The sequence below is a fragment of the Colletotrichum acutatum genome (genome assembly GCF_030867785.1).
Source record: "Colletotrichum acutatum strain CBS 112980 chromosome Unknown BDZ83scaffold_1, whole genome shotgun sequence".
In the NCBI taxonomy this organism is placed as follows: Eukaryota; Fungi; Ascomycota; class Sordariomycetes; order Glomerellales; family Glomerellaceae; genus Colletotrichum; species Colletotrichum acutatum.
Genome location: NW_026848995.1, coordinates 671,618 through 688,252, shown reverse-complemented (window position 1 = coordinate 688,252; position 16,635 = coordinate 671,618). Strand labels below are relative to the sequence as shown.

Sequence of the window (16,635 nt, the reverse complement as noted above, 5' to 3'; positions counted from 1 at the left end):
CCTGCGAGCGCCCATCACAGGCTGCCCGCGATGCCGCCTGCTGCGAGCCAAAAGGGCACCGGCAAGAAAGCCGGGCCCGGTGCTATGCGACAGCGCAGCCGCAACACGACCCCGAGCTCCGTCGTGCCCTCCGCCAGCTTGCCCCCTATCGAAGCTGTCGACACCGAATATCTCGAGCTACGTGTCGAGCAGTTCCGTAATCTCAACTACGATGACCTCGTAGACCAAGGCGCCTCCAATGCCGTCATGCCTGACTCCAAGAGTCTTGATGGCATGATTGCCCGCTTGCAGCGCCTGCAGGAAACCATCGACCGACGCAGCAATTTCTGCGATAGGGGTATGCGCATATTAGCCAGCACGCGCAAGCAATACGTCGACGTCGACGAGTCTGCTGAACCCGCCGCGAAGGCCGAGGGGGACGGCAAGAAGACGGGCAAGACCAACAAGAAGAAGAGAAAGGCGGCCGATACCCTGGCACCACCCCAGGAAGGGGGAGTCGGTAGGTCACTACCCTTCTTTGGCCCTGTGCGGTCTAGTGCTCTTTCACGCTTTTTCTTGGTTTGTTCGTGGGGCGTAGGTTGCTCACCGAAAGCTCACCTCGTCACCGCGCGACTAACCTGGATTCCTCGTATTTAAATTCGAGTACTGACCTCGCCTGCTACCACAGAGCGATCATCCCCGCTTAGGGAATCCACTAAACCACGAAAGCTTTCGCGCGACTCGGCCAGTTCTTCCCTGTCACCCGTCGCGCCTGCAACACCATCAGCAATGGAAGTCGACGAGAAGAAGAAGAAAAAAGAAGAGGCCGAAGAGGAGGAAGAGGAGGAGGAGGAGAGTTCGGAAGACGAGGGCGCGCCACCCAAAAAGGCCCAACCCGCTGCGCACACCTTTGGCGACGATCCTTCCACCTTCCCCGACCCGACCGTCTACGAAATTCGCTCGACACACCCAGGTATGCCAGAGGATGAATTGAAGGAGATATTCTCTGTCGCCGTCTTTCCTAAGACTGATCTGGCGGATCTCATTGCTGGCGATCCTCCCGACAAGGACTTTAGTAGTGCCAAGCCCACGAACCAGATCAGCTTTTCGACCTTCTCGACGTACATGGAACCCTACTTCCGACCTTTTGCTGAAGAAGACCTTGGCTTTCTTCGAGAGCGCGGTGATCGCGTTACGCCTTTCCACATGCCTAAGAGAGGCAAGAAGCACTACACTGAGATCTGGCAAGAGGAGGATGGTGCCATGGCACTCGATAAACCTCAAGGTGCGCGCGAACACTTGGCGCCCAACCAGGCTCGCGGCACAATTGACAACATGGACGATGAGGTTGCCGAGACCGATAAACTCTCTGTCGGCCCCTTGTTGTCGCGGTTGATGCAAGCGATGCGACCCGAGAACCGACCCCAGGCGGACGAAGAGAAAGCACCCAACGGCGTCACGAATGGAGATACTGTCATGAATGGCGGCAGCGTCAACGGAGAAAATGGAGATACACAGCAGAGCTTCGTCGATGATAAGGCCCCGCCGACTGTGCCGCCTGCATCTTTCATGCCCGAGTCGAACTCCGAGGCATGGAAGAAGGCTTCGCATCCAAAGCTGGAGTATACCCAGGTCGACGAACGGATCAAGCAGGAATTGAAGCACATTGGCTTTCTTCCCCAGGAAGGTAACTTCGAGACAGAGTACGATGGCGCATTCGACGACGAGGTGGCAGCACGGCTGCGATTGCTGCAAGGCCGCCTTCGGGAGCAAATGCTCATCAACGGCGCTCGCAAGTCTCGACTCACAGAGCTCGTCAAGGAGCGCATGGCGCATCAAGAATACCAGACCATTCTGGAGGATCTCGACACACAAGTGCAGGCTGCCTATCTCAAGCGAACCCGTACAATGGGCAAGAGCAAGAAGAACAAGAGACCTGGCGGTGCTGGAGGCGGCAGCCACGCGGTTGGCGGTGCGGCTGGCATGGCAAGACCGGGCATCGGCGACATGACGAAGACCCTGATGGAGCGCCGGAAGCGCTGGATCGATACCATTGGATCTGTATTCGACGACGAGAGCCTTGGCAAGGTGCCGCGTGGCTCGGATCCCGAATCCTCCATCTTCAAAGCTCCTGTCATGGCTGATCTGATGAAGAGAGAGAAGTCGCAGTGGGACGAAGAGGTCGAGGAGGAGTAAGGTGTTCAGCTCACCCGGCTGAGGAAAATGGGATGATTGTCAATATGTCATGAATAGCACTGTTACATGTTTTGGTATTCTGGGTTCTCGGTTTTGGGAGGTAAAACTTTGGAGTGTCAGTCAGCCTTTGGACTGGACTCGGTGGACGGCGTTAGGAACAACATAGAGGACTGGATGCGATGAGGTCTCGCTCTGGAGTTGATGAGGCTAGCTTGTAGCCAGATCAATACTTGGTTGTATTAATGAAGAAACTGAGATACCAACATTTCCCCTGGTCTTGTTAGGCCACAATCGCCATCAACCGGATCACAGCAACTAGGTTTCTCCGGGTACCTAGATGCCTTTCTTGAAGTCTCATAAGTTGGCAGACAACGTTACTCTAAGGCGAGGCGGGATAAGCTTACCCAGTCCTCGCTTTCTCCGAAACGTCGGAGGCAGACTAGATAGACACGATTCTCACCAACCAAGATGTAATATCTGATCTCCAGCGTGTCGCGCTTGACAGTTCGGGCATAGTCATCCGGCGCATTTGAGCCTGCTCGCATCTATACCGCCACTGCTCAACATCACACAATGGATACTCGCAAGATCTCTCGATATAGACCACCCGAGCTACGGTGCCCTCCTCACCGGTCTCGAAAGCGCCTCTGTTCACGTCGCCATTGCAGAGCGAGGTTACGACATACAGACAAATCTTCTTGGCATCCTGCCCCACCTCGGCTTCTTCTCGCAATGGGCACCTTCTCACACGCGCCGCGTCGAGGGCTTCATTTTCGTGAGATGGGCGCAATTCTTTGTGTGGGCTCTGTCCTGCGCGTTGGCCTGTAGACTGCTCGGGAGGAGGAACGAGCTTGCTGAGGCAGCGGTTTTTACGAGTTTCATCTTTCTTCAAGCTGCGAAGATTTGGGTACGTATGGAATGTCTAGCTAAGGTAGTGTGGGAGTTTACGAAGATCTGAACAGTTGCTGACTTGTCATAGTACCGTATATTGGAAACCGTCCCTAGAGATGAGTGGCGGTATGCGTTTGCGTACTAAGTTGTAGCATTCAATCCAATTTTGTCCTCACCAAACAATGTAGGATTCATTAGGAACCTCAAATTTGAGAGGTCAATTTCTGATCACGACTGGAGTCACGAGACCAACTTCTCGTGATGAGGCGTACAGACTACAGACCTCCCCACGATGTTGTACCGGCACTTGCAGCGGCCCGGTGGAACAGCATGGGAGTTTACATACGATTCTGCAGGTGGTTCATATGGAAGTTTTCTTGGTTAGCTTATCGCCTAAAATTGGACGTAATGCCTATTAGACAAACAAGAGCCTTGTATTGGTCCGCGGAAGGTTTGGCAGTCACTTATTCAGGGACCTTCCTTGTGCGGGGTAGTGGAGGGCCAATCAAGCCTCCATTTGGGGGGGACGTATCCCAAGCGGCCGGGCCTTATCATCATCCCACCTTTTTCGCAGGTGGCCGCCGGTCCAGGCCCGTGGGCGGCGCAAACGGCCGCTTCCTCACTATCGAAGACGGCCACCTACCTGTAATGTCTAACTACCCTTTTGGCGCCAGCGAGTCCTTCTAAACCCGTAATCTGTAATTTTTCTCTCACCAACACCTACAACTGCTCATGAAGACGATTTTATCTGGCCGAGAGTCACCAACAATCTTGCCAGGATGCATCTCGTTCCCAAGGAGGTTTGTACTTTTTGTCCATTGTGCCCGAAGTTTCCCTCTTACACATCCCTGTCGCCTTGGCAGGATTTTGTAGAGACAGCAGTGTTAACGCGGCACGTCGTGATTGTAGCTCGATAAGCTCCTCATCTCTCAATTAGGCTCCCTGGCTCAACGGCGGCTTGCCCGGGGCGTCAAGTTGAACCACTCTGAAGCAACGGTATGAATACCTTCTTTTGCGGTGCTATCACTGCACTCAGAGTTCGTATGCACTAACACGACTCAACCGCAGGCACTCATCGCCAGCAACTTGCAAGAGCTCATCCGCGATGGCAACCACACCGTGGCTGATCTCATGAGCTTGGGTGCCACCATGCTGGGGAGGAGGCATGTGCTCCCCACAGTCTGCAGTACCCTTCATGAGATTCAGGTCGAGGGCACCTTTCCCTCAGGGACCTACCTCGTGACTGTCCACAACCCCATCGCGACGGACGATGGTGACCTGGCGCGCGCCTTATACGGCAGCTTTCTCCCCGTGCCCAGCAACGACCTCTTCTCGATGCCCGAAGTCGCGGCGTACGAGCCCAAGAAGGCACCTGGCGCCGTCGTCACCGCGGTGCGCAAGGTCGCGCTCAACGAGAAGCGCAACCGCATCAGGCTCAGAGTGAAGAGCAAGGGGGACCGCCCTATCCAGGTCGGCTCGCACTACCACTTCATCGAGACAAATCCGCAGCTCGAGTTTGACCGTGAGAAGTCGTACGGCTACCGGTTGGATATCCCCGCCGGAACCTCGGTCCGTTTCGAGCCTGGTGATGTGAAGACGGTGACGCTCGTCGAAATTGGAGGCCACAAGGTCATCCGCGGCGGCAACAAGCTCGCTTCAGGGGGCGTCGAGCTCTGGCGCGCAAAGGAGATTGTGGAGAAGCTTCAACTGGCCGGGTTCGCCCATGCACCAGAGCCCGAGGCCATCATGAACTTCGCCGAGGTCTACCAGATGGAGAGGGCGGCGTACGCGACAATGTTCGGTCCCACCGTGGACGACCTGGTCCGGCTCGGCACCACCGATCTCTGGATCAAGGTGGAGAAGGACTTCACTGTATACGGCGACGAGTGTAAGTTTGGCGGCGGCAAGACGTTGAGAGAAGGTATGGGCCAGGCAACAGGCCGGCCGGATTCGGAATCTCTGGATTTGGTCGTCACCAACGCCCTCATTGTTGACTGGACGGGCATCTACAAGGCCGACATTGGTGTTAAAGATGGTATGATTGTGGCTATCGGAAAGGCGGGTAATCCGGACGTCATGGACGGCGTGACGCCTAACATGATCGTCGGTAGCTGTACAGATGTCGTCGCTGGCGAGGGCAAGATTATCACCGCCGGCGGCGTTGACAGTCACATCCACTTCATCTGCCCGCAACAAGCAAACGAGGCCGTCGCGTCAGGCATCACCACCATGCTTGGAGGTGGTACAGGACCAAGGTGAGAGAGCAATCCTATGAACAGCAAGTCAGCTTGTTCCGTCGACTGACCAACCTTCTATAGTGCCGGCACGTGCGCCACAACATGTACGCCCGGCAAGAACTACATGCGCGAGATGCTTCAAGCGTGCGACACGTTGCCTCTGAACATTGGTATCACGGGTAAGGGCAACGACTCGGCACCGGAGGCCCTGCGGGACCAGGTCATCGCCGGCGCCTGCGGCCTTAAGCTCCACGAGGACTGGGGCACCACGCCCGCGGCCATCGATACGTGCCTCAGTGTCTGCGACGAGCTCGACGTGCAGTGCCTCATCCACACCGACACGCTTAACGAGTCGGGCTTCGTCGAGTCCACCATCATCGCCTTTGCCGGCCGCACCATCCACACGTACCACACCGAGGGCGCTGGTGGTGGCCACGCACCCGATATCATATCCGTCGTCGAGCACCCCAACGTCCTGCCGTCGTCGACGAACCCGACCCGGCCCTACACCCGCAACACCCTGGACGAGCACCTCGATATGCTCATGGTCTGCCACCACCTCTCCAAGAACATTCCCGAGGACGTCGCCTTTGCTGAGTCGCGCATCCGCGCCGAGACCATCGCCGCCGAGGACGTGCTCCACGACCTGGGCGCCATCAGCATGATGTCGTCCGACTCGCAGGCCATGGGCCGCTGCGGCGAGGTCGTCCTCCGCACCTGGAACACGGCGCACAAGAACAAGGTCCAGCGCGGGTTCCTGCCCGAGGACGAAGGTACGGGCGCCGACAACTTCCGCGTCAAGCGCTACGTGAGCAAGTACACTATCAACCCGGCCGTCGCACAGGGGTTCGGCCATCTGGTGGGCAGCATCGAGGTCGGCAAGCTTGCGGACCTGGTGGTGTGGGACCCGGCGTGGTTCGGCACGAAGCCCAACCTGGTCATCAAGAGCGGTCTCATTGCGTCAGCACAAATGGTAAGTCTCCCTCACTCACTTGATCTCTTATGGCCCATCAAGAAAAAGAAGAAGAAAAGCATCAACTGACCATTCCCTCACAGGGCGACCCCAACGCCTCTATCCCGACAGTCCAACCCATCATCGCGCGCCCCATGTTCGCGCCCCTCGTGCCGGCCTCGTCGGTGCTCTTCGTCTCGGCCGCCTCCATCGCCTCGGGGGCCATCGCGTCGTACGGCCTCCGGAAGCGCGTCGAGGCCGTCAAGGGGTGCCGCACGGTCGGCAAGAAGGACATGCGCTTCAACGACAGCATGCCGCGGATGAGGGTCGATCCGGAGAGCTACAGCGTCGAGGCGGACGGCGAGGTGTGTACCGCCGAGCCGTCTGATACGCTTCCCTTGACGCAGGCGTTCTACGTCTACTGAGCGTGATGATGATGACGGCGGCGGACTTTTCTGGTGTTGATGGGATGGACATCAGAATGGGTGTTTGAGAGGTTTGGCGTTGATGAGAAGATGAAAGTAGGAAGAGAGGGCACGTCGTAGTGAGGGGGAAGGGAAGAAACATTTCAGAGCATAGCGGCATACGGGCGGGTAGTTGGGATGGGATATTGGGCCGCTTATTATTAATGACATATGAGAGAAGCTACCTTGCCCTATGAAAGGCTTTAAAAAGCAATAACAACAGCGTTTTCTATTTCATTACTAAAACCAGAACAGTAGAAGGACGCAGTACAGTGCCAGAGTGTTATGAGGGGCGGTTAAGAAAGTCTCGGCTGTCGTTCTGATAGAGTAATGCCAACACCTCTCGTTTCCAGGGTTCCCCCCCCCCCCCCCAAAAGCCTAAAAGGATCGACGGACAGATTCGACCCACGCGTTGCATTTACGTGTCTCGATGCTGTGTATAAACCGTATGTGCAGCGTATTCAAAATAGAATGATGGGTACCTGAATCGATTGCCCACTTGTCGATTCGTGAGCTCACAGGGAGTAAATCTACCAGCCTACTATCAATAACTCGAAGGGATACATATGTACATGCTACTTCATACTGCAAAAAAGGTAATTACGTTCAGAGGTACTGCCAAAGTGCGAGCGTTTCTGCGTACTCAGGTGCCTAGAATAAATTTGAACATCAAATATAGATCAACTTGGCAGTTGGGACGTAATTGAGTTCTTCGATTCTTGTCTGTCCACCTTACTGGCCCTGTGTAGGCCAAGGTGAACACTATTCTCCATCGACTTCCTTCCGCATACCTTACCTAGGTTGGTCCCTAAAGTCATTTTCTCAAGAGAAGATGCGCCCCAAGCTTCACAATGCATTTCACAATCATCAGAGGCAAACAGCGTCAATGTGAAGATCAATATTGTTTGATTCTGTCATGTCCGTCATTATACATACAGGACTAACTGGAAAACAAGCAAAGCCAGCCCAAACCGAAAGCCCATTGGATCCATAAACCGCCCGCCTCAAGTTTGGGGGGGGGGGGGGGGGTTTGTATTCCTTTCTCTCTCTCTCACACGTGTTGTACCCGTTGGAAAAACCGTCCCAAAACCACACGCCTTGTGAAATCATACACACCGCGTTGCGCGCGCAGTAGGCACACGCAACGACAGAGGACCGAAGTAGATGTGGTCCTTCCTTTTTGTTCCTCCAGTCCAGAACCTCACACCCCTGTGTATATCTGCGCCAACATAGGGACAGTGAAGGGGTAAGGATCGACGACGAGCCGCCGCGCAACGAGGTATCATCTTTGCAAAAACCCAGAAACCTAGAAACAAGAAAAAAAGAGGAGGGGTTGAAAGAAGCACAATGCTTAGTTCTTGCCCTTCTTCGCTCTGCTCTTCTTGGCAGGCTCCGCTGACTCGGTGGCGTCAGCGGCCTTGGTGGATGTGCGGCGACGCTTCTTGTCAGGGCTCGCGGGAGTGGCGGCAGCCTTGGCCTCGGGCTCAGCAGCAGGAGTGGCAGTCTTGCGCTTGCGGGTAGAGGCGGGCTTCTTGGGGGTCTTGACGGGGGCAGGGACTTCCTCCTCCTCTTCCTCTTCACCAGGAGCATCGACGGTGTTGGCCTGGTTGAGCTGCTCGGCGATGGCATCCTCAACATCGGGGACAACATCAACAGGGTTGATCTGGATGTTGTGCTCCTCGGCATACTTGAGAGCGGAATCGTCGTCCATGTTTCTGGCCTCAAGGTTGCCACCCTGCTTGTAGGAGTGAACACGAGCCTGGTAGAGGCGGAGGTTATACTGGTAGGCGTTGTTCCAGCCGGCCTTCTCCTGAAGGTTCATGGCCTTCCAGCGACGCTGGCCCTCTTCCTGAACAGCACCCTTGGGAGCGGCATCACCGAGGTCGTTGGCAATGATGGGACGGGCGGTCTGCATGTACAGGAAGTAGGGGGTCAGGGGGCGCTTGGGAGCATTGGGGTCGTGGGTGCGCTTCTTGCGCTCCTTCTTCTCCTCAACAGGGGCAGGGTGGTAGGCAACGCCGGGCTGGAGACCAAGGGCCAGGGGAGCGATGCTCTGGGCAGCATGCTCCAAGGTGTTCAGAGGGTGGTCAATGCCCGGGATGGCCTCGTGTGCAGACTCGCCGAGAAGCAGGCTGGTCTGGCGGTAGTAGTCCTCGGAGAAGTTCTTGATCAACTCCAGGATAGTGATGAGGCGCTGGTGAACCTGGAATGGGTGTTAGCATTCTGTCCGACCAGATGCGCTTGAGCAAATAGTAAGATGCGTAAAGTAGCAGGGAACGTGGAGTGGGAAATGGGCGGCCAAGCTTAGCTGAGCTGAGCTGAGCTTGAAGAGCTTCTGTGGGTCACAGCTTCCGCGGTAGACGCGGGGTCACATTGGGCCATGTAAACAAAATGAGCATTCTGACGCAGCGTGTTTTCCCAGTGCCATTTCCTCGGAGCACATTTGGCTGATCAAATGCAAATGTGCCCGTCTTGTATTTCGCGGTGCCAGGTGAATCTCTGGATAGCAAGCACACAAGCACGCGCGGCTGACAGACAGTTCACGCCGAGAAACGCGTCGGAGAAATAGCAAGACAACCAGATGCTTGGATAGCAGAAGCCAGTGAAGAAGCTGGCGCGATATCGACCCCGGGATAGCCAGCTGGGCCGTGGTGAAGCGGGGAGTGAAGTTGAGAAAACATAGTGGTGTAGAATCGAGGTTTTGAGGGGATGGTGGGATGGTGGGAAGGGTATATCTTACCGAGTCGCGGACGCGAATGAAACCCTCGACATCAATGTGTCTTTGGGGGATCTGGAGGGGCTGCACGGGCTGAGCAGGCGCGACAGGAACGGCAGCGACGGGAGCGCTGGGGGTGGCGGCGAGGGCCTTCTTTGAGGGGCGAGGCATTGTGATGGTTGTGTTTTTGGTGGTTGTGGTGAGGTAGAGAGGATTTAGGGCCGATGGGCGCTGTAAATCAAGTGCTGCTCTGACGCGACGATGGCGAGAAGCAGAAAAGGTGTGCTGGTGTTTGGTGGAGGTTTTTTTTTTTTTCTGGCACTCGCAAAGTGGCGCAACGTTGGGAGGGAAGGGCGGTTGGGATTTGGGGGGTTTGGTGCCTGGGAAAGTGAAGAAATGGGGGGAAAAGAGGGAAGGGAATGGGAGGTTGGGGGGAGGGCCTGAGCCGAATATGTAGTGCAGACGGGGTGGGAGGGGTTTGGGAGTGATTTGGCACCTTTCCGGGGGGGCCAAGTGGGAAGGGGAAGAGGGGAATAGAGAAAAAAAAAATATTCAGGCACTTCGCTCTTGCCCGCCCCAAAAAAAAAAAGCGAACTGGGCGAGTTTTGGGGGGCCTGCTCTGTCCCCCCTCTCTTTCACCCAAAGTATTCCCATTCTCTTGCCCTGTCCTTTTTCTCCCCTCCCCCCCCAAGGCCCCAGCAGCAGCAGTAGCAGCAGGCGATTCAGCCCACAGCTTGCACGTTTATTCCCCCTCTTTCCCGGTCTTCCACCTTGTTGGCGGTGATGTCGCTTCAGAGGTTGCCCGTGCCGCCAGACAGGTAAACCGTTAACCACAACTGCCCTCCCGCGTGCCTCTCGGGCGGGAGGTACAAAGTCTCCACGTCTGCCGTCTCCCAAGGTACTGAGGTGCGTACCTTAGCTTAGGTTCCATATCTACACTGGTGCCACCTAATGCAAACCTTGGTTCTCATATGCCCACACTCTCTCTGCGCCAATATTGAATATCCTCTGAGCCTCTGAGCCTCTGAGCCTTGAGGTAAGGTACCTACCTCAGCAGCTCACCTAGGTACCTTTGGCACCTTCCCTCAATCACATCATGCGACGCGTAAAAGAATAAATAAAAAAAAAGTGCCCGGTACCCCTGCAACACCCAAGGGGATGCATCCACCTCAGCGCTGCTAATCAGTAATGGAAAACGAAAAAGTCCCTCCAGCCTGGCCCGATCAGTCTCGCCCACATCAGCGCTTCTGGCCAAGCCAGCTGGAAAGGTTATGCCACCTCGGCATCATCCTTTTGTGCACAAATGTGGTAAGCACATTGCCTCCACCAGACTTCCATTCGTAAACTCCCAGGGCAGCTCAGGGCTTTCAGCGTTTTCCACTGCGAATGACGGCCGACGGGACACTTTAATCCACTCCGCCAGGGCAATGAAGCAAAATAGGCGACCACTTTCGCGCAAAGAGATGATACAGCGCCAGCCCACTCAGCATCTGCCACCAAGAAAAGAGGCATGACAGTGTGACTATTTGAGCACACAAGAGAGGCCACATGTCATCCATACCTACCTACCTACCTTACCTTTACGCAGTAGGTACGGTCTACAAACTTTTCCTCTGCGTCCCGCCATTCCACTCCTCATTCCCTTAGGTTACCTTGCCTCACCGAAAAAAAGGTACCTACAAAAAGGTATCGCTGGCCATCAACTCCCCTCTCGGCATCGGCGGTCGTCTTGATTGCCGCCCAGCACAACTACCTTAGACTCGACTTGAGTATCGAGCCTCGTGGATTGTCTCTTTGCTGTACTTTGCTATTGTAAGTCAATGAATCGATCGTCGGAAAGTCCTGTTTCTTGGGAGCAAGGATATGCTTTTCTTGCTGCTATATTCCTTCTCGACCTGTTCTGAGCAACTGCATGGCTTATTCGTGGTCGTTGTAGACGCTGGAGTGCCGCAATCACGCTATTTGATGCGCTGCTTGTCGCCGTGATGCTCTGGCGGTACTCTCACTGTACCTCCAGCGGGGTGGTATTGGATGGTGACGGGATGCCTTGGAGTTTTGCACTCTTTTCTTCCTCCCTCGATCGCTGATTTTCGGCGGCGGGCGCCCACATTTTTTCTCGTGTGCGAGGTGCACCGTCCGTCCATGACACACACCTCGCCTCCCCATCCTGTAGCGGTAGTGCCCTGTCGCCCAATGAGGACCCTGCAATCGGGGGCGCCCACGCGCCTTCCTGTCCAGTGCCTGCCAGCGACCGTCGGGTCCCGCCCGTTTTCCCAAGCCACCCGTGGGCCTCAAGAGGAAAGAGCACAACACCCACGGCGCGCCTGCTTGCTATGCACAAGGGGGAAAAAAAACAATGACCGGGGGGTAGGTACCTTAGAACCCGTCGGTGATTGCACTGCCTCCATCCCCGACCGACAATCTCTGACTCCCCCCATCCACCTCCCATCACTCACTGCCCAACTGTGATTCCTCACTCCTCTCCCTCTGTGAGTCGGGCTGTCCTCCATCGCCGGCTTAACAGATTCACGGTGCTGTGTCCTCCATGTGGTAAAAGCAGCAAGGCTTCTGAGGACTCGGGTGCCCGTCCCCGCCTGTGTCTGCCTGGAACTGAATGGGCACCATTCAGCTCACTTCAGAGTCCTGGTCTCCTGGATTCCCAGGTGCAGCAACAGCGGCAGCACCACCATCACCGTACTCTTCCGCACCCCCCGCCGTCCTCAACTCACTCTGGTCCCCGGGAACTTCTCGTTCTTCTCCTCATCTGTCTGCGCCCCGACAGCGGCCATTTCCTCAGGCCTTTCCCCACTGCTTCGCCTGAAGATCCCTCATTGTCGCCATCTTCAGAGCTTCTGCCCCCGTTATCGCAGCTGGCTCTGTCCGACTCCGTTTCTGCTGGCCTGGACCGCCAGTGTGGACTCTGGACTCTGGACTCTGGACTCTGGACTCTGGACTCTGGACTCTGGACTCTGGACTCTATACTCAGGCTGCCCACCCATCTCATTCTCTGCTCAGAGCCTGAGTTCAGACTCGACACCGAGGACGCTGAAAGCCTGCTCCAGCCGAGGCCCCCTCGTTTTTCCTTCCCAAATCACGGGTACCTTCGGCCAAGTACCAAAGAACCCAGTCATCGTCAGCGAGGTGGTCCTGCCAGGCACTGACGTGCTGAATTCCTCGCCCACCACTGCCGCCCTTCTCACACTTGGTTATCGTGTCGGTCGTTTAGCAGCCATTAAGCCTCAGGAGGAAGTAGACGTCGTCTCGTCGGCGGTATTCGCTGACCCTCGAGAAGCCCAGCACGGAGGGTTCCCCGCTCACTCACACCCAGCACCGACCATCTCGGGTTGCGTGTTCCCATCTTCAGCGATGACAGCGAGCACCCTCCAACCGGCCGCCCAGCAATTCATTCTGGTTCTCGGGGCAGTCTCAGTTCTCATGAGGCTATTTTCCCAGCACCATTGGAGTAGCCAGCTTTTCCCCGCCGTTGCTTGAGCTGGCACACACGCGACTTGTTTTCATGTGCGAACACTCTCAGGTCACCTTACCCAGTGTACTCCCTCCTCCAAAAGAGACTGGACCTATCCCTCGGTGCTTCCCTCCAATCCCCCGTCAACGCCCTTTGTATCCGTACCTAGCTCCAGAAACCTGCCTGTTCGGCAACGACGTAAGCTCTTCACCAGCCTGGAGCACCATCACCACCGTTGGTGTTGCTAACGACCCTGAATCAACTGTCTACGGATCTGAGAGGTGTTTATGCGCTGGCAACCACTGAAAAGCAGAAAGACCCTGCTTGAAGCCAGACGCTCCCGTCAGGACTCGCTGGGCACCTAATAGTGTTCTCAAGCAATGTGCTCTTGACTATCTTATTGAAAGGCATCTCACACAGTAGTCCTCTGAGGGATCACAGTCATCCAGTGGGATACATTTACGTTAACGCACTGAAAGCAAATACTTGGTCGGACGCTTCGAACTTCGGTCACGTTGCTATTCTATGCTTTGATCAGTGCCCGTATTCCACGGAGCTCGGGCGGCTACCGTTTCTAAGAGACCCTCTTGAGTGAGGTGTCCAAGATCCATCTAGGCTATCACTCTTTTATTTCTCGGGAAGTGTAACCCCGAGAGGACGACCACACGGTGCCCGTCCACCAACGGTGTCAAGCCTGCGATAGTTTCCCTAGAGGCATGAGAAGCTCTTGCATGATGCCTCATCGACTAGCAGAGCTCACCCTGTCCCCATATTGAAGACAGCATGACGAGTCTGTCATGGCAGACATGTCTACATAAGAGTGAACACACTACTCAGAAGTGTTGATGAACAGCACGTCCATATGCATCACGTAGGTATGCCAAGTCAACCGTGTCTTCATGACTGTCATGGCCGCAAGAATTGCTGCGGCTATGGGGTTGTTCCAAAGCACCCATTATATACAGTACACCGAGCCCAGACCGAAGACTCCGTTAGGCCTTACCAAGTGCCGTTCATGGGAGCGAATAAGTTTCATGGCAACCCAAGGTACGCGGAACTCTATTCACTAGGTCAATCATGAAATCATTCTCGTTCAATGTCTGTATCAGTGAAAGACATTCAGGCCTCGGTCTCGCGCGATTTCCCACGAGCTGCTGTTCCTGGAGAACGAGCAATGGAGTAATGCTGCTGCTGCACGTGATTGTTTGGCACATGAAGCTTCGATTTCCAGGTATGGGTCGAGCAAAGTTCACAATCATTTCATGGCGCACGAGAGACAATGTGAGTCTACGACTGTACGTTTGACTAGCAGGTCTGATCGGAAGATGATGGCAGTGCGGACGGGACTATCCAGTTGCTTCTGCTGTGGTGAGGTGCACCCCTGCGAAGCATTGATCAACGGCCGCCAACGCGTGTTTCTCGCCTAATCATAACAACTCCGACGCGACACCGTAGACGTTCTGTAACGGCCTGTCTCATCCCACCCTGCGCAACCACAAAACATGAGAAGCAAGCTGATCAGGCGGCCATCCAGAGGTACTGTCTCTAGAGGTGGTTTTGCAATAATTCTCATGTTGTCTACGCAGTACATGGCTAGATTCACACTTTGGTGAGCCTATTCAACTCATCGATAGCTATTGCTCCTAGGAAAGCTATGGGTAGCTCAGGTCCCCGCCTCGAAACCATTTTCTGGAGCTGTCAAAGCTTGAGGGAGCAGTAAATCCTCAGCATCATCACTGGGTACTCTTGTTATCAGTTCAGTGAGTCGTATCGGGAGCAGAATGAGCAGACGATACACCATTGACAGTATGTTCTCAAGGAATCGGCGATGAACAGTTACAGCAGTGTTCCGCGACATGAATCCCCGTCCTACGCGCCCATCGTAGATGAGAATGAGATGAGAGCCAGCAAGCTTTTGGAACCTACCGCAGAGCTGTCGCCAATAGAAAGGCCCAGAGAGCTGAGCGGCCGTTCCACACTGGAAAGCTGAGCTCAGCCCCGCACCAAAAAAAAAAAAAAAAAAAAAACCCCTCTGAGTCTCCTCTTCTCCCCGTGACACAAGAAGTTCCCAAGAGTTCCCTCCTTCCCCGACCCCGCCGCCAGAAACCGGCCTGACCGCCAACCGTCTCATCCCGTTTTGAAACGAGGGTTCCCCTCCTGGCCTCCCCATCGAAACTTGAGGTGACGACTGGCGTCTATCCGTAGGGTCTGGCAGAGAAAGAAAGTCGCGGCCGGAGGCAGCCCAGCCCAGTCGCCGATTTCCATTGGCAGCGGATCGGCCCCGGTGAGGAGCCTCCACCCAGATGCCAAAAGGCGACGTGGAATAGTGGAGGACACTGTAGCGGAGTGGGAATGGAAGCATTCCAGCAATCTTCAAGTCTTGAGATGCCTGCGAATATCCTCAGTGCAATGAGTTCGCCTCAATTTCTTGCCTGGTTCCTTGTCTTCTGAGTGCTGGCTAGAGCGTCAGCCAGATTGCCTGGCCGGGGCCCCATCTGGTCAGGGTATGCCAGTGTGGTTTCGCGATGTGAAGCATTCATGTTTACTCTAGCGATGAGGACTGGGGATCTATTCGTAAAAAGTAATGTGTATTCGTACTCATATTCGTACGTATGGATCCTCTCCCAAATCGTCGCCAAGGATCTGGACAAGGTCGCAGCTTCCAATTCCCACTTCACTCAACGTTATCTGCACCTGCCCAAGCAACGACTCCTCCCAGTACCAGATAGACCCAGGTAGAAGACTTCTTGTCGGTGAAGGCTGCGTCCTAAATCATTGCACCTTGTTGCAGACGTCCGAACCTTTACTCTTTTTCCTTCACTTCAATTCAATTCGGATACTCGACCAAACTCAATATTGGCAACAGAAAACATCGGGTATCCATATCACCTGCCAAAAGGCAACCGCGTCCTCCTCCGTCGTCGCCGCAGGTTTATTTTCAGCTGGCCAAGGTCTTGCCTGACGCGCGCTCCCACACCCGCACCCGCACGTCGGACAGTTAGCACCACCGTCAACCAAGCATCCCGAAAGGACCGGCGATCAAGCTACCCAACTACCTTACCGCATCGAATCCACACAGCTGCGTTGAGCTTGATGCAGACCCCTGCCCCATCCGACCTGGCCTTCTCCCGTCACCGATACTTTACTCTTGTACGTGTCCACCACCCATTTCCGAGGTACCTCGAATCATATTTCCAACTCCCAACCCATGGCGCTACTGGCAACCGTCCCCCTGTTTCTGATTCGAGCTCCCAATCGGCATCCGCAAGCCCCTCCATCACTGCCCACTGGCATTGGTGGGGGAAGCTCTTGGCAGCAGCTATCGCGCAGTAGTATGATGCCATGGCACCTGGGGGCTTGGACCACAAACCCACCGCAAAACACGCTGCGAACAGAGGACGGGATCCAAGGTGGGAGGAACGTGTGTGCGTGAGTGAAGGAGGGGCAGTGACAAAATGAAGCCTCAGATGGCGGATTGGACTGGGCTGGTCAAGATTGGATGGGGAGACAGTCACACAACATTCACAGACATGAATGTGTGTGTATGATGCTTGGTCTTGATTCCAAGGTTGTCTGTCGGCGCCCTCCTCTTCACTCGAGCCGCCTCCTGTTCCTGGCTTCTGATAGCTCCAACAAGTTCCTGTTCCAGTCCCCCTCCCCCATGCTCCCGAAGCTTGGAAGAACACAGTTACGCCGTCGTGTTGCCCCTCCACCGCCTCCAGCCCTCATCAAAG

General features: G+C 55.3%; 3 protein-coding genes across 3 annotated transcripts; 2 read left to right on the top strand and 1 right to left on the bottom strand.

The window, feature by feature from the left end:
* Window positions 1-30: 30 nt before the first annotated feature.
* On the top strand, window positions 31-2,175 carry BDZ83DRAFT_564031 (histone acetyltransferase subunit 3; the record flags this gene model as incomplete). The annotated part of the gene is made up of 2 exons (XM_060503600.1): window positions 31-499; window positions 668-2,175. The coding sequence occupies 2 exons, from the start codon at window positions 31-33 to the stop codon at window positions 2,173-2,175; spliced, it is 1,977 nt and encodes a 658-aa protein (XP_060371897.1).
* Window positions 2,176-3,774: 1,599 nt separating this feature from the next.
* On the top strand, window positions 3,775-7,090 carry BDZ83DRAFT_596916 (urease). Its single transcript, XM_060506874.1, has 5 exons — window positions 3,775-3,866; window positions 3,976-4,062; window positions 4,135-5,321; window positions 5,385-6,276; window positions 6,360-7,090. Exons 1-5 carry the CDS (start codon window positions 3,846-3,848, stop codon window positions 6,678-6,680), a joined length of 2,508 nt encoding a protein of 835 aa, XP_060371896.1. The 5' UTR covers window positions 3,775-3,845; the 3' UTR covers window positions 6,681-7,090.
* A 980-nt stretch (window positions 7,091-8,070) lies between these two features.
* Window positions 8,071-9,910, bottom strand: BDZ83DRAFT_787002 (HMG box protein; the record flags this gene model as incomplete). Its single annotated transcript, XM_060515656.1, has 2 exons — window positions 9,460-9,910; window positions 8,071-8,922 (listed from the first exon to the last, which is right to left on the bottom strand). The coding sequence occupies exons 1-2, from the start codon at window positions 9,604-9,606 to the stop codon at window positions 8,071-8,073; spliced, it is 999 nt and encodes a 332-aa protein (XP_060371895.1). The 5' UTR covers window positions 9,607-9,910.
* Window positions 9,911-16,635: the final 6,725 nt, after the last annotated feature.